This window comes from Podarcis gaigeae (genome assembly GCF_964106915.1).
Source record: "Podarcis gaigeae genome assembly, chromosome: 10".
Taxonomy (NCBI): domain Eukaryota; kingdom Metazoa; phylum Chordata; class Lepidosauria; order Squamata; family Lacertidae; genus Podarcis; species Podarcis gaigeae.
In genome coordinates, this window is record NC_139686.1 from 35,416,557 (window position 1) to 35,442,149 (window position 25,593).

The 25,593-nt window shown below is 41.2% G+C and overlaps 1 protein-coding gene across 3 annotated transcripts in view; it reads left to right on the forward strand.

Annotated features, from left to right (window-relative positions):
- The window catches only part of CDK17 (cyclin dependent kinase 17), a 74,545-nt gene that overhangs the window by 34,329 nt on the left and 14,623 nt on the right, over positions 1-25,593 (forward strand). For all 3 annotated transcript variants that reach the window (XM_083698689.1, XM_083698691.1, XM_083698690.1), the window contains exons 3-6: positions 832-996; positions 5,809-5,942; positions 14,364-14,489; positions 24,179-24,235. In XM_083698689.1, the coding sequence (XP_083554815.1) occupies positions 832-996; positions 5,809-5,942; positions 14,364-14,489; positions 24,179-24,235 (482 nt within the window). The remainder of the gene's footprint in view (positions 1-831; positions 997-5,808; positions 5,943-14,363; positions 14,490-24,178; positions 24,236-25,593) is intronic.

The following is a 25,593-nucleotide window of genomic DNA, read 5'->3' on the forward strand; positions in this document are numbered from 1 at the left end:
TGATATATTTATTATGCTCTGCTTATGTTAGTGTATTCTAAATTCACAAAATGGAATATTACCCTTTCTGCATGTATATGAGCTGTCTTAAGGATGGAACCTTTTCAGATGAGTCCATTAGGCAGGACTTTCAAAGAATGTGATTCCCTCAGCTTCCCAGCCACATTGTCTGAGGGATGATACACTGGGTGGCTGCAAGTACCCTGCATTAAAAATTTGAATTGCCTGAGCACATAATTTTAACATTATTCGTCAGGAAAAGCTGGTGCAACCTGTTTAAATTTATGCAGATTCAGCAAAAATACAGATTTCTTTTTCACTGTGGACTATACTGTGATGGCTTTGCACTACCCCTGAAAGGAAGGACATCTGATTTTTTTTTTGTTCACCTACTTATTGTTGCTCTCTTAACCCCTCTGCAGCAGCTGCTTTCTCTCCTTTAGCGATGAGCCAGAGGTGTCAGTCTGTACAAGACCTTGATGATATTGGGGTGAATTGACTGCCTGTCTCTTGTACCAGCTCAGTGATTGCTGCATGCCTGCTAGGTTATACAATATTCTGGCTCTCAGCTATGCTTAGGGAGTTTCTCTGGCTCAGCTTCTGTGCACAGGGGGGAGTGAAAGCGAACATTTTTTTATTGTGCATTTTCTTTTGTGTGATGTGCTTCACCGTTGATGATCTACCTTCCAGGTTTCAAATATTTTGAACCTCATTCAAATATTGCAGTAAGCAGACTGTGTGTTAACTCTGTTCTTTTTTTTTCTCTTTCTCTCAACATGTTCCTGAATTTCCTGCTTGTGGGATGAATTGGTTGGTGTTGGCAAATTTCAGAGCCTATTGTGAAGAATGGCAGACCTCCAACATCCCATAGTATGCACTCATTCCTTCACCAGTACACGGGATCCTTCAAAAAGCCTCCGCTACGAAGACCACACAGTGTTATCGGTGGCAGCCTTGGCTCTTTCATGGCAATGCCAAGGAACGGGAGCAGATTAGGTAAGGTGTCCTTATATTATGAATTTGTTATGTTATTCTATGGCTTCTACACTCCAGAGTATCAGTAAGGCAATCATATTTCTAATATAGTAATAGAAATAAAACTGGTGGACACCATCTATGTAGGATGGCATCCTAGTTAGTTGGATGCAAAACAGGAACAACAACTGTTAGTGGTAAAGAAATCCAAACTGTAAGTATTAATTTATAAAACATTTCCATGTGAATGGCTAACACCTAGGAAGGTAGACTGTATCCCTCACCGTAGACCACAATCCAAATTGTTTGCCGCTGCCGCCGAAATTCTGGAGTCATGGAGGTACCACCACATCCACAGCCTGGCTGCTCAGAGTGGCGGCAACAGAAAGGAGGTGTGGAACTGGGCTGCTCAGGCTTGATCCCTGCACCTGCATGAGGCTGGCACAGCAATTGGGAACAAATCAGTCCTGATGCCTACCAGCTGTGAGAGCAACTCAGCATCCTGCAAATCCCAGGCTGATGTCACCTTCACTCCATTTCATTGCTATCCACTGGACTGTGTTGGGGATACCATTGGCGGCCTTCTGCCCACATGGCCGGTGGAGCAGCACATGTATCACTTTATTGGCAGCAGTTGACAGAAGCCCAGCAGTTCATAGAATCGTATATTTAAAGGCCGCTAAGATTGCAGTGCTATGCATACTTATGTGCGAGTGAGTCCCTCAATCTGACTTACTTGTGAGTAGACATGAATAGGATGGCGCCGTAAAGCCTTATTTGGGTGTTCATGCTTGTGATTCAAGAGCTCCACGATTCAAGGGATACTGTCACCCTTCTAGAAAGGCCCAGTTAATCCAGACCAGAGTGTGCCACAAAGCATGTACACAGTGTTATGGTGCTTCACAAAAGAAGGCTTCGAGAAATCTCAAAGGTATACATCCTTCTGTATACTTACTCATTCTAAATGGAAACTGCAGTTATTGCCATCTTCTTTTCGGCTTCCTTCTTAAATGAAGCTTAAGATAGCAGTAACGTTTGGTGGTTGAAGCAATCAAAATAAAGGTGGAGTGTAAATAATGAGTCCCCATGATGAAACATTTGGGACTGACTGTTCTGAGTTGGTGGTGGTAGGAAGATGATAGTGCCAGACTTCAGCTCATTGGCTAGAGATGACAGCTGTGAAAAACGTTTGCACAAGATTCATAACCAATCCATTCTTTACAGTCTCCTTCCTAAGTCTTATGGTGATCTCTCCTGCTGCAATTATTTTGTTGTCTGAATCAATTACATGCTTTTATGTTACTGAATCCTTGGAATATTGCTTAAATATTCATGAGTGCAGGTTCCCCTCCCCTCTTTGTATGGAAATTAACTGGCAGGCTTGCCAGTTCTTTGTGTCTGCAGATGTGAATTAGGTTTCCCAGAGGTGTAATTTTATGTCAATAAGCTCAAGATATAGAAATCATTCCTATGAACAGAGTGCAGCATTGTCTGATAAGCAGAAGGGGACTTCAGTTGGTATAGTCAATTTCCTGCATCTGCCACTACTTCAGCCAGTCAATTGTATTAAATTCATTCTTTTGCATAATGGGAATAACATCTACCATGCATGACTTTTTAATTAATATAAAGTGCATTTTTTGTTTTATTTTCAAGTAGATACAAGAATATTTAGGGCTATAAAAATAAATTTCTGCAAACAAAAGCTACTCCAGCTTAGCAAACTGCAACAGTCATTATACCTAGCTTCTACTGAATTGGAAGCTTAAGCACTGTAATTGCCAAAATGGATGCCATTACTCACAGAAGAATCTTTCGTATTCATAACAGTGGAGTGATAGAATATTTTGTTGTCTGATATCAACCATTCTGCAACTAACTACTTAATCTGCAGATGGCATTTTTCAATAAAGCCTTCACCTTCCTCATCAGTCATTTTCCATATAATTTATTTAAAGAATGTATGTGACAATACACATACAAACATGTTTTGTTGTATCAAAGGCCTATTTATAAACCCTGTACCTGGATTTGATTTGATTTAATTCCTTTTCTTTAGTTGACAGTACTAGAATACATAATGGGAAATTTTAGAACCTTCTTTATTAGATCATTATTGGATAATTTTTTGTAAAATAATTTATTGCATTTATTGGTGTATAGTGCTAGAATTTAGGCTTTGTAGCATCAGGGTTTATTTAATTAGTTATCCATTTCTGTTATGGGAGCATAGTGCTAATGTAGCATTTATTGGGGGGTGGGGAATCAAATAACAAAGTAAATGTTTAAAATGGCACAAAGCCTATAGTATCAGCAGGTGATTGCATCACCCTTGTCACCTAAACCTGAGTCAACATGCGTTGGATATGATACATAATGGATGCACTTGCACATAGTCTAATGTTGCTTTTGCATAACTAGGCCTATGTTGATTGGACTTATGTACGTACACAACAGTTTAGATGCACAGGTGGAACAGGTGTAGTCTTTCTCCTCTCCCACACATTGATTGCACATGATCTGCCTAGAACATAAAGCATCCTGTAACCCCATACTAAAGGAAATTAGCTTCTGTCAAAATCAAATATATGTATGCATCTCCATAGTGGGTTAGATAATCTTCAGTAAACCCAAGCAAGGTATTGGATTTGTGTACTCCAGTGTTTCCCAACCTTGGGTCTCCAGCTGCTGTTGGACTACAATTCCCATCATCCCTGACTATTGGTATTGCTAGCAAGGGATGATGGGAGTTGTAGTCCAAAAACAGCTGGAGACCCAAGGTTGGAAAACACTGGTGTACTCCACCCCACTCTCCATCTGTGCAGCTGGGGAATGCCTGACTAAGGTAGTTTTACTTTCAATTTCAAAGAATCTTGACTTAGAGGAATCCTGTTTTAAAGCAAACAATAGTTAAACCTCGAGTGGGCAAAAGATCAGCCAGGTTCTGGGTGATTTGCAGTAGATCAGTAATTGTGGCTGGCAATATTTTTTCTGAATCCAAATATGTTAAAGAATAGGAGCAACAAAATGACTCTTCCCACCTTGATTTTGAGATTCAGTTTTGCATGGCTGTGAACTCAGTTCAGTTTTTGTACTCAACGGAGCCAGCACAAGATGTTCTGCTGCCTGAGGCAGAGCCTATAGTGTACATGTACCAAGTCTCTTCTGGGCCTCCAACCAGCAATGCCTCGCTTTAACACAGTTTCCTAGGGAACATAGGGTCCTTCCAGAATTAGGCATTGTGGGTGAGGTTGCCCTGCAGCTGCTTTGCTGTGACAGCAGCAGTGAGTATTATTTAAAGTTTTGAGAAAACTATTAGACTTTAAACACTTTGTAACTTACGGTTTAGAGTTTGGAGTTTGGATTTGATATCCTGCTTTATCACTACCCTAAGGAGTCTCAAAGTGGCTAACATTCTCCTTTCCCTTCCTCCCCCACAACAAACACTCTGTGAGGTGAGTGGGGCTGAGAGACTTCAGAGAAGTGTGACTGGCCCAAGATCACCCAGCAGCTGCATGTGGAGGAGCGGGGACGCGAACCCGGTTCCCCAGATTACGAGACTACCGCTCTTAACCACTGCACCACACCATGGATTGAAGTTGTCTTGTTAGCAATTAACCTTTGTTTTAACCAGTATTCCAGGATTGCACATAACTCTAAGCTGAGTTTCTTTGAAACTGTAATTTTTCTTGGCATAAGTCTTGACTGTATGAGAGGAGAAGGGAGAGAGCATCACGCAAAGCCCTTTTTAAACTCACTGAGGCTTCTCTGCGTTGCAGTAAACCATGGTTTCATTTTACAAATGAACCAGCCCATTGTGTTGCTGGATTATTTCTTCTAGGACAGTTTGTTTGGTTGTAGACTTGTGCCTTATTATGATATTTTTCATCCAGAGAAGTATGCACTCCCCCATTTTTGAAAAGGAATCTGTTAAATACTATGCAGCATGACAAGAGAATTCACACCGCTGAATTCTTCAGAATGGCCTAGATATGTCTTTTATCTTGCAGTCTTATGTTTCATCAAGAAAGTACTCCTTGTTTACTTTGAAAATCATAGATTTGGTGTCCCTAAGAAAAATAGTCTGTTCACATTTCCTTCACTGGAATATATTGGCAAAAGCATTGTTAAGCTCTCTTAACCCAACGTCTTTAAAAACAACAACAACTAGACATTTTCCTATTTTTCCTTCATAAAGTTGTCATTAGAGGTAAATAATACAAATCTCAATGTAATTTAGTCATCACTAGTTGTGGTTCTTGTATGTTTTTCTCATTTCCTACTATCTTTTAAGAACACTAAAAAATACATGTAAATGTTACATTCACAATATGACATTTACTATTGCATATGCAAGGAGCTGATTTGCACTGTTACCCATTTCAAGAACACAGTGCCATTACTTGAAGTAGTTTGATAATTGAATATTACTCTCGCTTGAAATGTTCTTTCTTAGCAGCTTTTAAATAAAGCATCCTCTTAAATGTATCCTTAATATGAAGCTGTATGACTTTACAGAAGATTTTGACCATACACATTCTAAATTCATTTTTCCTGCTATCTCAACTGCATATTGGTAGCCTTGGTATTCAAAGACAAACAAATTGAAGAAGTTTCAATTAAAAAAATAGAAACTCCAAGTCAATAAGACTGTTGGACCAAAATGGGGTCGTTTTATGTTTAGAAAGAACAATCATGTCGTGGGCACAATCTTATTGATAAAATGGGTGCTACATTAGTTTCCTCCAGTGCCTTTGGTTGACAATAAGGGCAGAGTGCTTGCTTAACTGAGAGATAGTAGTATGAAGTAATGGCTGGTTTTCTTTGATTTAGATATTGTACATGAAAATCTGAAAATGGGATCAGATGGTGAAAGTGATCAAGCTTCCGGAACGTCGTCTGATGAAGTCCAATCCCCTACAGGTGTTTGCCTCAGAAACCGGATACACAGAAGGATTTCCATGGAGGTAATACTCCCCCATGGGAAACTATATTATGTTAACGAGAGACTTGGGATTTGTTTGCCTGGTTTTAACTACTTCCTTTCTTGTCAGTTTTCGAGTAAATTCATTGATGTTCACTATAATTAGCTGGTAGTTACTGAAGTAGCAATTAACTTTTTTCATGCTTTTTCCAAATTATCTTTGATAGTGTTGTGAGAACTTCTTATAAATAAATCATCTAACCCTTTAGAGAGTTGGTATGCGAATATGTCAAAGTGTACAGTGATTAACTCTCCTTGTCTGAAGGCTGGGCCAGTGTACTTTAATTTACCCTTCCAGAGAAGAATGGTCAACCAACTTGAATGGCCACGTTTAGTTCCTGAGTCTGCCCTTTTAAGGAGAATGATTGTTTTGCATGTCAGCTTAATTTTTAAGACTGTCTATTTTTTTTTAATAGCTTCACTTTCAGTTTTCTCCTGTTCTCCTTAAGTTTTCCCTCCTTTTAGTTTGTTTGAATTCATGTAGTTTTTCCAGGGCTTATCAGTGCCCATAGAGCTCCTATTCCTTTGCCCCCTAATTCAGTGGGAAATGGGTAACATGCCCCCATCATAAGAACGCAGGAAGAGTCCTCCTGAAAGGATAGGTTTTCCTGATCTTTGAATTCAGATTCCTTCTATTCTTGCTGTACTGCAAGAAGCGTGAAATGAGTCGATGGAAGCATGGTCATTGACACCATAAATCCTGGAATTGTCCAGCCATTCTGGCCATCCCAATGTCCCTCTGAGTTCCCTGGACTTGACAAAAGGCACCTCAAACAATCATAACCCTCAGAATTTACTTGGGGTTCCTGGACAAAGTCTAGGAAGTTTAAGCACCTTCTGGTGCCCCTCTTGGAGGAACTGAAGTTGGCAGGGAAAGGAGGTCGCAACATGACTCTAAATGCTTCTGCTCTGAGCGGGAAGAGATTTCCTCAACTACACCTGTCTCCAAGAATGGAAGGGAATTTCTCTCTGGAAGGAAATATTGATGTTGGTTCAATATTGAAGGTCTCTGTCTGGAAGAACCCACAGCTTCCCTGTTGCACAACAAAAGGCCACTTTTCTATTGGTAAACGTATTTACCCCCAGTGACTTGGTGAGTGTAATTAAACTGGGAGCAACTAGGAGGCTAACTTCCAATGTTGTAATTCCAATCCTAAATGAGACATCTGCTGTTGGTGGAGGGGAGAGAGGAGAATCCCAAGCACATTTAGTTTGACCCAAAGAGACATGGTGTTGAAAATTCCAGATGCTCAAAATTGCCCAGAAGCATCGTGAAATAAAAACATATGAAAGATGTAAACATAATATAGGCCTGAGGGGGTGGTATTGATGATATATGTGGGTCCATTCCAAATCTATATCTATGAGGTTAGAAGCTACGAGAGTAAACCTGGTCAGATCATAGGTCTTTTTCCACATCGTCTGGGTGAATGCCACATCATCCTAGGATGGAGAAGTATAGGTCAGGGGCTCGTTTGTGTGTGAGTTTTTGCCTGGGCTGGAAACTAGACAGAAAAGCTTGGCTTTCCTGTGGACTGACTCCAAATCTATGGCTTTGAGAACTGCCCAGTTGGAGTGATAACACTGTGAGCCCTGGAGTCTCTTGCTGCTCGGAGACAGGGGTGTCTGATTTTAAATAAATATTCTCAGATTTTGTGCTGTGAAGAGCACCAAATGTTGCTGGGGGGAAAGCACTACACCCTAGTGTGGCCAGATTTTGGAACTTTCTTCAGGAGTTTGTTTTGCCCTCGTCAACTTTAATTTCCTGGCATGCAGACTCTTGAACAAAGATGGGGAACTTGCGGCCTTCAGGATGTTGTTGGACTACAACATGTAATTAGCAGGACATGAGTTAACTGTTGACCATATAGTGATGGCCGCAGATTCCCTTCCCTTGCCGCTTACTAATCTGCATAACACTTCAGAAACTAAACACAATGGGAGAGTTCTAGACTCAGCTTTTCAGTCTTCCTGTTTAACAAACGGAATCTTGTATGATGGTAGACAAAGGGAGGAAAGAATACTTAATTTCCTTCATTTATAAGGCTTTGTATGCATGCCAGCCATCCTACCTGGAGAAAAATTGCAGCAAAACTGAGATGTAACTAGTTGATATTTTTTAATATACTAGGGCAAAACTTACTTTAAAGTCAACTTCTTCATTGTAGAACCTTACAAAGTTGTTGCCCAAAAGAAAGTCCAAAAGAACTTTGACAAATATAATTTTGCTTTTTGGATTCAATTCAGGACACATTTTTCCTATTGATTTGTGCGGCAACTTGCCCATTTCACCTGTTTGAGTTTATGTACTAAGAATGCAAAAAGCAGCCTTGACATTCACTTTAGTTATTTCCCTCCAAATTAAGTATCCAGACTGAAAGCCTTTTACATTTAGCAGTTTGAAAATGATGCACACAATACTCATAATTAAGTTCATCAGATAAACTCTGGAAACATTTTCCTCACAGACTGTCGGTTCTTCCATTTCTTCCCTCCGCTACCAAATTCAAAATACGTGTTTCTAATGCCACTGAAATTAGAATGACATGATTTAATTACACGTCTGTTGGCAAGCACAATCAATGATGTCAGTGCTGGCAAGATGTCTGGGTACTCTGAAAAATGAGGCTGTTGATAACAAGTTAGAGATTGCAAGGATAAGTTTGGACAATATCTACTTTTCAGCATTATTTTATTGTATAATAGATGAGACCACTTGAGTGGTGGCTCCTCTGGAATGTCTTTAAATTGTGATGCCAGTAGCAGGTATAGCAGTTAAAAGATTCTGCTGTGGTTATTACAGCAGCTTTCTGCAGCCTGGTGCTCTCCAGATTTTTGGATTACAACTCCCATCAGCCCCCAGCCATGGTTGTAGTCAAGAACATCTGAAGGACTGAAGGTTGGAGAAACCTGTTTTGTCTGTCCTACACAGACAGTAGTATATATACTATATGCTAACTAGATTGTTCACTGGGACAAGACAGTTTGAGCATATTGCACTGATTCTGGTCTGAACAATCAGTTTCTGGACCCAATTCAAGGTGCTGGTTTTGACCTATAAAGCCTTAAACGGCTCAGGTCTGTAGTACTCCCTCTCTCCATGTGAACCTACCAGGACCTTAGGTCTATAAGGTCCTTCTTTGTGTGCCTCCTCCATGAGAGGTCCGAAGGGGGCAACACAATAATGGGCCTTTTCTGTAGTGGCGCCTTCATTATACACCTTTAGGCACCAGGCAAAAACACTCTTCTTCAACTAGGCCTTTGGTTGATTGACATCCACTGCCCTTTTAAATGTGTTGTGGGAGGGAGGATTATTGGTTTGTTTTTATTTTGTATTTTGTTAGTTTTTATATTGTAATTTTATGTTGTGAACCACCCTGAGATCTATGGTTGAAGGGCGGTATACAAATTTATTTATTTATTTAATAATAATCATAATAACCAGTAACTTTTGTTCTAATCTCCATACTCCCCTTCATTCCATGAGCAACATACTGTCTAAGAAAGGTCTTCAGTCAGACTATGATCTTCTTTTCTCTTATATAGAACATAATTTTTTAAATGTGTAATCTTTTTCACATAGTTTTAAAAATGTCTGTATTAAACTGTTAGGTTTTCATTCACAGTTTTAAGTTCTCTTACAGTTTGAAGATCTTATTATATTTAGCTTTCTGTCCATTTATGAGGTAATGATTTCTCCATGAATGTGTTTGGAGTGTTCCGAAGTTGAGCTCTTAATGCTTACTGACCTTTCTGAGATGTGTTCTGCTTCAGATGTGTTAGAAAATTTAATTTATGCAAAATAGATTTGCTGGAGAAGGCTGTGTGGTTTAAAGTGGCTCCCATGTCTGTGAATGACATGATTAACTTGATAGGCAATGTGTTCCTTTGATCAGCAGTTTTCAGATTGTGTGGTGAGCCTGGGGATGAGGTAGTGAACATAAGACGCTTGGAAATGGAGTGAAGTTGAAAGGAGGGAAAGGATCCTTGAGCACATAAAACCTGAGGCACTTTACTGCCCAGCAGTAGCTATTTAGCAGTGCCTAGGGAGCGGGTGGTGCTGTGGTTTAAACCACTGAGCCTCCTGGGCTTGCTGATCAGAAGGTCGGTAGTTCGAAGCCCCACGACAGGGTGAGCTCCTGTTGCTCTGTCCTAGCTTCTGCCAACCTAGCAATTCAAAAGCACACCAGTGCAAGTAGATAAATAGGTACCGCTGCAGCGGGAAGGTAAACGGTGTTCCCGTGCGCTCTGGTTTCTGTCATGGTGTCCCGTTCTGTCAGAAGCAGTATGGTCATGCTGGCCACATGACCCGGAAAGCTGTCTGTGGACAAACGCCGACTCCCTCGACCTGAAGCGAGATGAACGCCTCACCTCATAGTCACCCTTGACTGGAGTTAACCATCCGGGGGTCCTTTACCTTTTTTGCCTTACCTATTTAGCAGTGCAGCAGCCCACCCCATTGTGACATCCACTGTAAAGAGGAAGGGAACAGAGCTAAGTGTCAGCTTCTCCCCTCTCATGCCTTCTTCCTTGGCTGGCTGGAGCATGGGATATACTCTTCTCATGCTTATGTTACATAAGTGTCCCAAACCACTGATCTTTATCATGCAGCAGCGGACTTGCACATGTCTTGCGTGCCAAAGAAATAATGGGTGGTGTGTTCCAGGGCTTCAGTAACACAGAAAACAACTGTATCAATTTTTTACTGTGAAGTTAAGCTGGAAAGGTTCTTAGGACCCCTTAGTTGAACCCAATTGTAAATGAAAGCAATTTTGGGAAGATCAGTTGTCATCCGCTATAAAAAATAGTAGAGGTGCACACTTATGGGAAGTTCAATGCAGCCTTTTTACATAAGGTGCTCAGGTGCGAAAGAGGCCAGAGGCTCTTGTACCTTTAATAGTTGCACAGAAGAGGCAGTTTCGCTGTGCATGGCAAGCACAGTCTCTGAAAACACCTCTTCTACACAACTATTAAAGATGCATAAGCCCCTGTTTTCTTTTGGCATCTGCAAGACCAGAGAAGTTTGAGGAGCCCCATGCTATTTAATTGGCATGATCATTATTACTCTTTGTAGTATTTAATCTTCTCTTTTAAATTTTAGTAGAGCCCTTCATTTTTTAAAATTCAGCAGAACATTAAACAAGCAAGTGCAATAAACATTGTGATGTCAGCCACTCATAAGTCATTTTGTGCTGCAGAAAAATTGACTTCCTTCATGAGGGAAGTATTACTCATTGCCATTAGCTGAGTGTGTGCCTGACATGGCATGATACAGTAAAACAACAAAATGGTGCTCCATGATTCATGTTTGAAAATTGTCTGGTGCCTACACATAGATTAGTGTCATGGCCTATATGCCTTTATTTGGGCATCCTGATCTTTTGCTATTTTATTTACCTTACACGTTACCTTTGCAACAAAACAAATAATGTTCACGGTCCTTAAAACCCACAGTTGTTTGGGATCTGAAGGTTTCTTCTGCTCATACAGTTGCCATTTTACACCTTGCTCTGAAGTCTTGAGCAAAGTAAGTGAAAGCAACCGAACATTACTTTCAACAGTACAAGATTTTGTGTGTCTGCAAGTATCCTGAGAAAAGGCTAAGTTGTGGAAGTTACAATCCTTATATTTCAAAGACGGTAGAAGTTACTGTTCTTATGGTACAGTACTTTAATTTGTGCATCCAGTTCACTGCAAGTGTTCCAGTTCTGTCATGTTACAAAAATGCAATGTGATAAGTTAGCTTGGAAAAATACTGAGAGAAAGGAGAGCTCATGCTCTATAATAGTACATAATACAAAAACAGTAACAAAAGTGGACCCATGTGTATGGCATAGTTTCTTGCCATGTTGGAAGACGCAATTAAATATTTACATACTATGTATGCTCTTATTTGTAAGGCTGTGGGGCCTTTAGGGTCAGCTTATCAGGAAATTAAACGGCAGAGCAAACAGCATCGTGGAACAAACAAGGCATATTAAATCCTCTTTGCTGAGCAGCAGCAGTGTAACTTATTAGCAAGCAGCTTGTGGCTGTTGCTGACATGATGTCTTCCTGATCCTAGTTGAAACTGGTGAGATGGCTGATTCAGTCTGATACTTACACAAGAGAGCAAATCACTTTCATTTGACCTATAATGGATTCTCTGGGCAATCAAGCTGACATCTACAAACTTTGAAGCTCAGTCTTTCCCCCCTCTTCTCATTGGTAATGTTACGGGATCCTGATGACCATGGCATGTGGGCATCGCTTTCCATTTATTCTCTCTCTCTCTCTGTGATAGCATTGCAGTAGCAAGGACAATACTATAGTTAGAGTCAAATAATTAAGTGCCTGTCCTCATGATTTATTATGTGCTTCTCAGCTACTGTAATAAGGAAGATTTGGGAACCTGAAGCAATTATTTTAGGCTTCTAGCCTCTTTGCCAGTTGTTTAATAATTTATCTTTTTGTGCTTTCTGTCCAGTGAGGTGCACCTATATTATTAAAGCTTACGTTGCACATTTCTGGAAAGTTTATCCTCTTCTTTGCCTTCAGTCCTCATCTCTCTTTTACTTTCTGCTTCTATTCTTTCACATCTCTTCTTTCTTTATAACTTACTTTGCTGCTTCCTCAACAGTTTATTATTCCCTGGCTCTCAATAATTCTGTCTGACAGCCAAGAATATGAACTATTTTAAAAACATTGGATTATGTCTATAAACATCACTTGTCAGCTTCAGGCCAGGTTAGAGTTATGCCTTATATCTTTCCAGACAGTCCCTCTCGTTCAGTAGCAATTCAGGCCCAAACCCAATTTAAGCTTCAAGAGTTTGAAACTGTTATCAAGTGCTGATAATCCATTTTGAAAACTGTCGCAGTTTGGAAGAAGTTGCCAAAAACTGGTGTGCAAGTGTACCTTATTACTGATAAACCTTCCTAGCTGTTGGAAGCTGTCTAGAGGTTAACTGCTCCCTGCTGTCCACAATGGTGTTACGTTTATAAATCTGAATACAGTGGTACCTTGGGTTACATATGCTTCAGGTTATGGACTCCGCTAACCCAGAAATAGTACTCAGGTTAAGAACTTTGCTTCAGGATGAGAGCAGAAATTGTGCTCTGGCGGTGCGGCAGCAGCAGGAGGCCCCATTAGCTAAAGTGGTGCTTCAGGTTAAGAACAGTTTCAGGTTAATAACGGACCTCCAGAATGAATTAAGTACTTAACCCGAGGTACCACTGTATAGGAATATAATTGAAATACTTACTGTACCTAAAAGGGCAGATAATATAAATCTGAACTTTGGTACAAGTCCATTTGGAGTCAGAGTATCAGATTTGACCTTTATCTTGTTCCAGGTTAAGTAATAGTTGAGTTATGAGAACACCTAGGACACACTTCAGTGGCAGGGTGAGGGGAGAAGCCTAGAACATGCCAGACTGGTAAATTACATTGCAGAAAAATGTGGTGCTAATGGATTCAACCCAGAACTTGGTCAGAATTGTTGTTTTTTTTAGAGAATGGAATATTAGGAATCTTGGGCTCCAGAGGTTACCTTTGCCTCTGCCAAGTATCATCAGTCTGTGAGGTCCATTTGAGAGGAAAAGAAACTCAAGAATACTTGCTAATGTATGTCATCAAACTGTGAGTGTCTGAGAAGGTTTGAATATGACTCTTCTTAAGCATTATGGAGACGGCCTTCATCCCCGAGCACCTGTTGACAGTTACCATATTTTAGGTGTGTGTGTTTACACATATACCACATTTTTTACTCTATAAGACTCACCAGACCGCAAGACGCACCTAGTTTTTGGAGGAGGAAAACAAGAAAAAAAAAATCTGAATCTCAGAAGCCAGAACAGCAAGAGGGATCACTGCGCAGTGAAAGCAGCAATCCCTCTTGCTGTTCTGGCTTCTGGGATAGCTGTGCAGCCTGCATTCGCTCCATAAGACTCACACACATTTCCCCTTACTTTTTAGGAGGGAAAAAGTGAGTCTTATAGAGCAAAAAATACGGTATACGGAACACAACAGATTTCAACGATATAAGTAGTTACTTGAGTGTAAGTCTAGCTGGGTTTGATGGGGTTACTTCAGAATATGGGCTCATACTCTGAAGCACATCCTCTTTTGCAGTAATGCAAATATAGATTTGTTTCGTTGAAGCAGTTGAGATGTGTAGTGCAACTGCAGTTCTCTTTGGAAACAAGTTGTTTTGAGATTTACTGGTTCTTGGAGATAGGGTCCAATAGCAAGTTGACCTCACCTTGGCATAACTATTAGATATATGCTGCTTCCTTCACATTAGTATTTTCAATTATCAAACATTGAAATGTTCTTTGAATCAACTCTATATTTGATTGGTGTTTGTTTTTTGGGTTTTATTAATTACTTGTGCCCTTCTAACACTGGTTGTTAACTTCCTTAGGACCTGAACAAGCGTTTGTCACTACCTGCAGACATCAGGATACCAGATGGATATCTTGAAAAGCTACAGATAAACAGTCCACCGTTTGATCAACCAATGAGCAGACGATCTCGCAGAGCATCCCTGGTAAGTTGCTGCTAACTTTTCTAGTTGACAGATACTCTGGTAGCACCTGAAATGTGTTGTGGCATTTGATTGTGACTAGCAGTGTTTGTGGTCTGCTCCACAGCAGTGTGGCACATCTGCTACTGTCCCTCACATTGCTTGATTTTTTTGGACTCAGTTCCAGTAGTTTCTTCTGCTCCTCTCTACACTTAGGATACAGATACCTGACCACTTTAAGAGACCTCTTGCACATCTGCCATAGTGGTCACCAAAAATATGGTCAGCTCATTAACAGCTGCCAGAATAAATTATGTCTTTGTGTACATTTCATGTACTTATATCTTTGGTATATGCACAGGGAAGATAGATAATTATTACTAGTGTTATTTATAATTTAGACTTTTATTTAAAAAGAACATAATGCTGGGCTAGAAAGAGGGTTGGGTGATTGTGGTTGTGGCATTTGTTTTGTAAATATCACTGTTATTATTGTTCTTCACATCATCATCATCCCTTTCCCCTGCTGGTTTGTTCATGCTTATTTTTATTTGGAATGATGATGCCAAAGCTTTGTCTGCACCGTGGGTTCCTGCCAATGGTACCCAACTGTGAGCTCTTCCCCAGCACCTCGCACTTGAAACTTCTCATATTATGTGTCCCTGTGGAATCATAAATTATTAAATGCCCTAGTTATAAGTATTCTGTGATTTATAAAAACATGCCTCAGACAAGGGGAGACCGCAGCAGTTGCAGTCTGCCTTCTATACCATATTAAAATGAAGTTCTGCTGAAAGCACTAGTGTCACAGCATTGAAAGAGTTGATAAAATGCAAAGCTTATTGTTTCAGGGTGAGCTTAATCACTGAGTAGAACTTTAAAAATACTTTTTTTGCCTAGAACATTGTTTCTTGTTTTAAGTCGGTTTTTATTCATAGCATTTATTTATAGCAATCATGCTGGCTTTGTTTTAAACTTGGAGAAAATATTATGTATAAATACTTACTTCTGCCAATTGGAGGTAGGGTAGCTCTTGTTTACATTGCAAGTTATCCCAGACATAAGTGACGAGGGCCTGCTCGTCATAAAATAATCAGTCTCACGCCAGAATGGATTGAAAGGGCCTAACCAGCCTCAAAGCTTAACTGCTCAAAAGCTGCTGCAGCCCAACATTTATTATGAACAGTAAAAAACTTACAACATTGTATCAACTCTGCAAATAAGTACAATACCATACATGGAAATTACTACTATTATGATTGAAAAGAAAACAATAAGACGCCATTTCTACAAGCGACAAAAACACAGGGGGTGAACTAGTACAATTATCTTTCATATTATTACTAATCTTACTAATCTTATTACTAATCTTATATGAAGCATTTACTGGAATACCATGCAATAACATACCAGACCTCTTTGATTGAGGAGGGAGATGCATACATACCCAACATTCAGAAAGATTAAGTATAGAAGCAAAATGATTTATCTCCCTAACATAAGTATTGTTGGTCCAAATCTGATGATAAGGTTGGTTCAGGTCTCTGGGCCTTCTGCAAAAGAGCAGCACGACGAAAGCGGCGCTTCGCAGTGTCCACAGAGGGGTGATTGGTAGTCACGGTGGCTTCCCAGGGGGGAGGAGGGCCAATGCGGTAGGGATGAAGATGGCCTTTCAACGTGCCAGGAAACACTGGAACAGCTGTGGAAGGTGACTCTATCCAGGGCGCATCAATGTGGCGATGTCTCCAGCTGCAGTGCGGGTTGAGATCAGGTGGAAGGTCATCACTGGCAGACAGCGTAGAATACAATTTCAAGGCGTTGGTGTCTCCTTGGGCGAAGACGAGGCAACAGAAGAGTGCCAAGGTTGAACGCACCGGGCTGGAACCCATCGTATTTCTCCGTCCACGTCAATGGCAGCGAATCCACGACCCCAGGAAATCAAAGAAGTTGGACCCTTCCACTGTGGATCTGGAAGCAACCTATAAGACACTAGAGGGCGCTGCAGTACTTCTTCCTTCCTGAAATGAAGTTCAGCAGGCGTAAAATTCCTATTGTGAGGGTACAACAGATGATTTAAGGTAAACAATACTTGATGTACAACAATAGGTATTTCAGAAACAGTAGCCGAGCGGCCTCCCAATTGCTTATTGAGAAGAGTCTTAAAAGTCAGGTGGGCGCGCTCGACGATCGCCTGCCCTGTAGAGTTGAAGGGAATGCCATGAGTCAACCTTGACCGCGACGTTGCTGTGTGGTGGATCTGCACTGCGCACGAAAATGGCCTACTTTGCCGCATCCAAAGCAAGTTTTATCCTTTGCAGAATTTTGGGACACAGTGGAGGACAAAGCCGTAGCTAAAAGGCGGGCTTTGTGCGTCTCAGTGCCCACTGACTGGCAGGCTTTAAGCATATCTGCAATGGCTGTATTTGGCGTTGTCATCAAAGGGTGCAGCACTTGCTTACAGTCCTCATTTGCATTATCAAACGCAAGCTGGCGGACAATCACTTCTTGGGCCGCTACGTCCTGAACTTGCTGCTTGAGGGTGTTATACAAGCAATAGACAAATTGTCCATAAGGCTCTGTAGGGCCCTGGCGGACGCTGCCCCACCGCCCACCGCGCTCGTTCTTATCATCAGGCACGGCGGACAGGGCCTCCTGAGCGGCAGCGGTAGTGGCTTCCCAATACATGGGATCAAGGGCTAGCTGCTGGGCGATGGTAAGATAATTGCCCCCACCCGTCAACCCGTCAAAAACATCAGTATGGGTCAGCATTACAGGGGCTGGGGGTGCAGCGCCAGCGGCGGCAATCGCGGCTTGGTGAGCTGCCTGCGCAACGTTGTTGAGATTGTTGCGAATACCGTCAACGCAACGTTGGCAAACCCAGTGCCAAGCTTGTATGAACAAAATCATTTGATGAGGCTGCATTACAGTACGGGCCAACAATTTAATATCTTCTGGTATCAGATTCTGTTGAAAAAGAGTACCAAAAAGTCCCAAGGTATAAGGGGAATGCAAGCCATTGTCCCTGACAGAGGAATATAGTTCTTTTATGAATCTCAAATCAAACTGCTCGTGCCGGGCTGGGCCTCCCCCCGGGGCGCCAGGAACAATTACAGGAAAAAGATTTGGGGTGGCAGAATCAAAAGCCAGCAACGGAGCAGCGGCACGAAGAGATTCCTGAAGAGGAGTGGTAGATGGCATTGCAGAAAGCGAAGAAGGTGGTGGAGGTCGTGGTGGGACAGGAGGAGCCGAAGGAGAGAAATCCGGTGGCTTAGGAGTGACATAAACCGGAGGATTCGAAGAAGACAACGTGGGATGCAGAGGCGAAGGAGGAGCCAAAAGGACAGGTGAAACAGGCGACGAGGCAGCCAGGAGGATATTTGCAGGAGTTAAGCTTGACATAGCTTTGTAGACTTTACACCAGGCATGCAAAACTTTGACATTAATTTGAGGATGGTTGTGGAAAAAATGTCCTATTTTTTCCCAGACTTTTAAATCCCAAGTGCCATCCTGAGGAAACCAGGGGCAGTGGGTGTCCAAAGCTTGAATAAGCGCTTTGAGGTCGGCATCGTGAACGGATCTTCATGAAGGCTTTGAAAATATAGCTTGCAGTCATCCCACACAAACATTTAATTACATGAATGAGCCATAAAAAGCTAAGAAGATCAGAAAGTTGTAGCAACAGCAGGCAAAGACTTTGGAATATTGTTTGCAATCGAGATAATCAAGAGGAGCAGATTTTTGAGGAAGAGCTACCTTTTAGTAGGGTTGCTCTGTTATGGTGTTTTCCCCCTTGGATGACAGGAAAGTGAACAGCTAAGGAAAATTGGAAGGTGAAAGTAAGGCTTTCATGGGAGTAGATTAGCTGTTCTTAGCAACAACAGAGGGAGGACACTGTCCTAAATTGTAGAGGCAGAGGCAGGTTGCATATGGTGCCAGGTAGGAGAGTAGTAAGTTTATACCCAATGTTGGGTGTGTGTTGATGTTAGAAGTGTGTATTTAACAGTAGTTACCGATTCACAAATGGTAACTTCCTAATTGTGTGGATTGCGAACTGCCTTGGATTTTTTTTGGGGGGGGAGGGTGAAATGGGAAAAGAATAGAAAATTAATAAATTTGGTTACAGCAATTTTAAAGTCGAAAGAAAAAGCTAGGGTTCTCTTAAGATCCTTTCAGCTGCAAAGAAGTGTTTTTTAGAAGGGCTGCTCTGTACCTGTCTTGGCACATTCAGATAAATCTATTTCAGTGTGCTTTATATGACAGCTTGACTGTTTCTCCTTCCGTCTCAAGCAATCCTTGTTTGTAGGAACCTGTTTTTCAAGCTGTAGTAGGAAAAATTGTGCCCTCTAATGAGCACAGTGTGCATTTAAAATGGACCATCTCTTACAAGACGCCTTTTCTGCGCCCGCACTCCCCCTTCCACATTTAAAGGAACTTGTTGTAAGCCCAGATCTGGCAGCTGTGTTTGGGTTTGCGGGCAATGCACGTGCTGCCTCTTTCCTTCTGCTCAGTCCGCTGTGCTCTTCTTTTGAGATGTGCAACAATTTTGTTTTCAAGAAACTCTGCATTCAATTAGCCTTTCAGATGTGGCAAACCTTGCTGTTAGCAGAGGGAATCAAGTGTTGTTGTTTTTTAAAAATAGAGTAACAATTTTATGGTCTCCCTTTGAAAACATTTGCATTAAAGGCCTAGCTTAGTGGAGTAAATATTTAATCAGCTTAGCATGTACTGACAAGTGCAATGTTGTGTTTGTAGCAATGTATCATCTTGGCACACCTTTAATTCATCTGTCATTTAAGAGCAAGAGTCTATACCTAATGTTTTTAACCCTTCTATGTTTTAGTAATCTAACACTGTGGTCAAATATATTCCAATTTAACCATTGGCTTTTTGTCACATCCACTAGTGGGGAAGAAGGTGCAAGGATCCTCATGATCACATATCCCACACCCAACTTCTCTTGTGTGGCTGGAAGAACTTCACCAATTCTTAGTTTCCCTTGCCCTGAATGTCTGATTGTCATGTTGTCCAGACCAGGGGTTGTGGTTTCAAAATAGGGTCAGTTTCAAAACGAGGCAACTTCTAACCATGGTTTCTGAAACTGGTTTGTTGAAAGCTAACCAGAGTTAGGACAGAAACCTGGCGTTCATGGAAAGTGTGGTTCAATTTGAGCAAAGTCTTTTTCTTGACTGTGCAGGAAAGGAACTGAGTGCACAATTCCAGGGTTTCCAGCGACTCCCTCCTTGCACACCCATGGTTTAGCATGACCTGCAAATACGTCCTATGAGCTATATATCCAGTTACAAAATTTCACTCCCTTTTTTTGGCCTTGAACAAGAGTTAAATCCAGTCCTCAGTTTCCATTAGTGTAAAATGTTATACAAGCACATGCCATTATTAGGAAAACAGTGGTGCTTCGGTTAGCTATATGGGTGCCAATGCTGGTGCTGTCAATAAGGGAGAAATGTTGCGTAGAACGAAGAGAGGAACGTTGCGAAGTACACAGTGCTTTTTGCCCATAGAAGGTTTGCTGGTTGCTTAATAGGATGCCAAGGCCTGTAAGAAAAGCCAGAAAAGACTTGCAGAAAAGGGTCACTACCTATACTTTTTCTGCTAGCCTGATGTGAGATACAAGTCAGTGAGTTGTATCTCCAATATTTAATGTTAAAAAGGGACTGAGAGCTATTGGTTGTACTGCAAGAGTGCACCTTACAGGGACGGTATCTCAAGACTGTAGTAGTTCCCAATCTTAATTCCTAGTCTTCAAAGCCTCAATGTTAATTTGAGTTTTCTTTCATCTCAGCACATCCTTGAGGTAGTAGTGGGTGGGGGTGGGGAAGGAGAGAACTGAATAGTTCAATTCTATTTTATCTTACCTACATAATGTTCATGCAACTGTTGCCTGTGTTGTTTAAATTGGAGGTTTTGGCCATGTTGGGGTCATTTAATGGGCTGTGTATAGAGTTTTTCTTTTATTTACTTTCATTGGGGTCTAGCTGTGTGAAGTTCCTTTTTTCTGTTTCCTTTCACATTGATAACGCTTATAGTGAAACCGTCACATTTATTTTTAAAAATTGAAGTTGAAACAGCCCTTTACTGTAGGTGAATGCACATTATGAACGAACTCTGGTTAGGAGGAAATGTTATACATATTTAATACCATTTTGGGGGCCCAACTAAGTAGGAGAGTTAAATGAGTACGATTAGTTCTGTTAACAGACTTATAGTAGATAAGCCCTGTTGATTATAAAGTAGGTTTTTGTCATTAGGAGAAAAATGAAAGCTGGCTCCATTTAAATAAATAGCAAAAGATGTCTGCGAACTTTAGTAGAATTTTAAATCCCCACAATTAGTAACCAGTCATGTAGGGAAAATAGCTTTGAATGTCTGTCAGCATGGTTTCATCAGCCATTTGCAGATAATTGCTGACTTTTGCTTTATGCTAGACAGCCCTTACCTCAGCTGATTAGTATTCTGATAGCATTTGATGTGGGGACACAGCATTTCCTTGCAAAGGGTAGCAGCATCACATTCTCTCGCTGCATGGCAAGGCAGGTTGTGCTACCCCTCACCCCGCCCCCAGTGACTCTTGCTTTTTCTCCTGCTTATTCTTCTTCCTGCCAATAAAGTCTGGAAACAGATGCTGCAAATGTAGTCCCTGTTTAGGGGAACATGAAGGGTAAAAAGCAAATACACGAGCAATGGGCTTGCAGTATGCATGCATGAACATTTCCCATCTACACAGAGTGAGAGCTTTAACCCATAGGCTAGGTTGGTGTCTTTCTCCTCAGGGCCTCATGTCAGGGCTAAGAGGCAGGAGCTGCTAGTATGATTCAGGGGCATCCATGACAACTGCAACTTCATTTCACTGACATGCTGTATCTGGGATTGCATAAAGCTCATTTGTAGGTACAGTGGTACCTCGGGTTAAGAACTTAATTCGTTCTGGAGGTCTGTTCTTAACCTGAAGCTGTTCTTAACCTGAGGTACCACTTTAGCTAATGGGGCCTCCCACCGCCGCCACGCCACCAGAACACAATTTCTCTTCTCATCCTGAAGCAAAGTTCTTAACCTAAGGTACTATTTCTGGATTAGCAGAGTCTGTAACCTGAAGCGTCTGTACCCTGTGGTACCACTGTACTTTGCTGCCCAGTCCCTCCCTGAGTGTCAGCCACCTTGCTGCCACCATTTGCATTGTTCATATCCCACTGCATGATTCTGCGCTAGATAATTAGTTCAGGATTGTTTTGCAGTGACCTAAGAGGGTGTGAGGAACTGATGTTGCTATTTGTCTTTCTGTGTTTAGCTTCCCATCCAGTCATCCTTGCCAACTGAAGTGTGGTTGCTGGGGGTTGTCATGTTTATCTGGCCCCCTTTTTGCCTGATTTTAAACAGGACCTTGTGATTGTTTTATTTCTGCAGGCTTCCCCCACCCCCCAAATAAGTCTCTGATAATGGTTTTTAGTTCCATATACTAAGTAATTTAAACTCTTGTTTTTTATCAGAAGGGTCACCTGTTTTTTCCATCCTACTCTTTCTCTGCTGCAGTAAATGGAGCACTGTAGAAACCCACATACAACACGATCTTAAGCCTGTCACTAGGGCTTCCTCCCTAGGAAGTTGATTAGAATCATAGCCTGGTTTGTGATAGGAGCACAAATAATGAGAAACATTTACTACCACTTTTTAAAAACAAAATTCTGTAAAACCTTCCCTAAAGGCTGGTAGTCTTTTGTTTTTCTTAAGGACTGTACTGTGTGCATACTATAGTTCCTTCCCATTTCCACTTTGTTTATACTTATGTATAAATAGATTCCCCAACAGAGACAGCAATAAAGCTTTGAGGCAACACAACATTCTCTGTTATGTATAGCTTCAGTGCACAGGAGAAGCAGTATTCAGGATTACTGAAGATAATGAGTTGAAGTCTCTTAATAATGCACTTTTTGCAAGCAGAGTACAGGAATTACAGTTAAGAGGAGGTGTGAAAGCAGGACTCTAGTCCCACTACTGGGTCGAGGGAAGAATAGCAATTACCCAGCAAAAGTTAGTTTCAGAAATGGCACTGAAAATTACCAGTTTTACCGGGCTTTTCCTGGTGTTCAGTGGTAAAATGGAAGGGTGGTGGCGGAAACTAACTTCTTGATTTGCTAGGGAAAGAGGTGCTTTTTAGCAGCATATTGTTCTTGGATGAAGTACAAAACACTCATAGCTCTTACATATATCATGAAAGACATGCAACCTACATCAAGATTCTTGTCTTTCTAAAACCAAGTGAGTGGAAAAGGCTTGGCCGACTGCTTGCATGTATTTTAAGCGGGAAAGTGTCCGTTTTAAAAAAATGTGTGTGTGTGTATGCCTGTGTGCGTGCATATGCACTTCATGTCCTGGCCTACCAGGGGGTGAAGCAAGCTAGCCAGCAATACTAGGCAGGGGCTTCTCTGTTGTGGCACCATGCCAATATAATTCTCTCCCCCTGGAGGCGTGGATGGCAACTGCACTTCTGGAATTCCATTAAAAGTTATGATAACTTTCCAGGCCTTCAGAGGAAATTTAATGTGGTAGTTCAAGGTCTTAGGTTTTTAATCTGCACTTCTAATATTTTTACTGTTTAACCAAAAAAAATATGTTTTTATTATCAACCATATGTGCATGTTTTTGGATGGATGTTGGAAACCCTCCTGTGATTGCTGTGTGTGATGAACGGCGGTCTAAACATTTGGGAAATAAATGAATATTTGTCTTCGTGTGTATGCATTTTGTACCTTGGTATCTGTTCTCAAGGACCAAGCGTATGTAAGAAGTAGCCCTCAGAGTCTTATATGGGAAAAGAAAAGTGTGTGGGAAAGCAGGCCACATGAGGAAAGATTTTGCAACCTGCTGCTGGCATAATAAAGAAAAACCACAGCCTCTCATCCCAATCCAGCTAAGTAGGTCCGATAGGATAAGCAGACTTGCATGCACATATCTCTTGCTGGGTTTTCTAAAATAATAATAATAATTTCATTAGGTCAAAGTGTGGGTAGCGTCTATATATTAATTTGAATGGGATACATCTTCTGATGTACATTTCCCCATCCATGTTCTTGCATAACTAGTCATGCATTCATATCTTGCTTTGATGGGAGATGGATCAGGGCCCGTGATGACTTCTGTGGTAAATTAGCAAATCCACTTCCAAAGGACCTGGCACAAGCTCTGTTACTGGGCTGCGGGTAATCTCCTTTCACATTGCTTCCCAGAGCACCTGTGGTAGTGCTAATATTTTGAACTGGGACCAATTTGTACGCCCGGAGTGGGGAAACTAGTTTTTACTGGGACATTCAAAGCCAGGGCTTAGATTCAGTGAGTGAGCCGGTGCTTCTGCAAAGGTGGCAAGGGAAGGGGAGTTCTGATATTTGCTTATTCTTTCTTCCTGCTTCAGTTCCCCATTTGCCACATCTGTTGCTGTTCCAGGCAATCTTCTAACGCCCAGAAGCAGATTTCAAGAGGATAAGTGGGCTGCAGTGGGAAGGTGCAGGCAGGAAGTCTACTAAAAAAAGTGCAGCTCCAGGCCCTAGTTTTTATCCTGGTATAGACTATCCCAACTCTGCTTCGACATGTTACTTCCTCAGTTTTGTTTTCCAATAGGTGAACAGTTCTTCATGAGTATCTCACTTATTACAGTAGTTCTAAATGAATTTGTCTTTTGCCTCCCCCCCCCCCTTTTATTACAGTCTGAAATCGGATTTGGGAAAATGGAAACTTACATAAAATTGGAAAAGCTTGGTGAGGTATGTATCCTATTCCACCCTACAACCCCCCCAAGAGATGTGGGTCTTGTTATCAATAAATTGATATTTACATCAACGTTTTCTTCAATGTGTAAGGTTTTTTATAATCTTTTTTTTTCTCTCACAAGAGTGACAGTGATAGATAGTGGCTTGCTGAAACCAACAGCGTCAGTGCAGGCCTACAACCAACATTATATCCACTGCCTTTCATTTATGTTTTAAAATCCTTGACTGTTCAGGATAAGCAATAGGGCAGGCTGGAAAACTAGTAACTGTGCCTTGTTTGTTAAAGGCATGATGGTTTTCCTTTGTAATAACTATGCCTAACAGCTGTCATGTTCAGCAGTGGTTATATAGAGATGACTACTTGACAACACATGAAAGCTTGAGACAGGCATGACAGTTTCAATTGAGTCATCTGATTTGTGAGGGCATCTTCAGCATATAGAGATGTTATGTGGTCTGATTTTGCCTGGTTATACATCGCAGGAGTTGCCCTAAGGGAACATTATATTACAAAATATATACTTCTTACAACTAATGATATTTGCACTCTTGTATTTGCACCATTACACCTTAACACTGTTATTTTAGGCCCTAGTGATTCATAGATGAGGACTAATTTGATTTTGTCATTCTTTGCATTTTTTTCTTTCAAAAATTAGTTTAAACAAATTTTTTTGGGTTATATCAAACTAATTCCTGCTCAGAGTAAGCTCATTGAAATTAATGCGTCAGCTACTCGTGTAAATTAATTTTAGTCAGTCTTCTCTTGAGTTGCACTAGCATTAGCTACAACCCTATGTGTTCAATTCCCCCCCCCCCCCCAGAAATAAAAAATAAGCATGTAAAGGAGATCTGGTACCCTTGTTGCACTCACAGTTGCTTGACCATGGTTAAACAATCCTATGGTTAGCCCTTGATTGGCTCTTTTCCACCTGTATTATACAGAGTGAAAACTATCTCTACTTGCCCTAACCATGCTTAAGTGCTTGTTTGGCACAGATTTTAACCACAGTGCCAACTTAACCCCTTTTGAAACTGCATAAGGAGCTTACAGATGAGCTGAGATATAAGAAGGGAATGTATAATAAATGGAAGAAAGGCAAAATCATGAAGGAACAGTATACACGAGTAGTCAAATGTTGCAGAGAGAAGGTCAGGTGGGCCAAATCTCAGAATGAACTCAAGCTTGCAAGGGAGGTTAAAAATGATTTTTAAAAGGTTTCTTTGACTCTCTTCAAAGCAAGAGGAGGAACAAACAAGTGGTAGGTCCTCTGCATGGACAAGATGGAGAAATGTCCAGTTCCGGGCACCACAATTTAAGAAGGATATTTACAAGCTAGAATGTGTGCAGA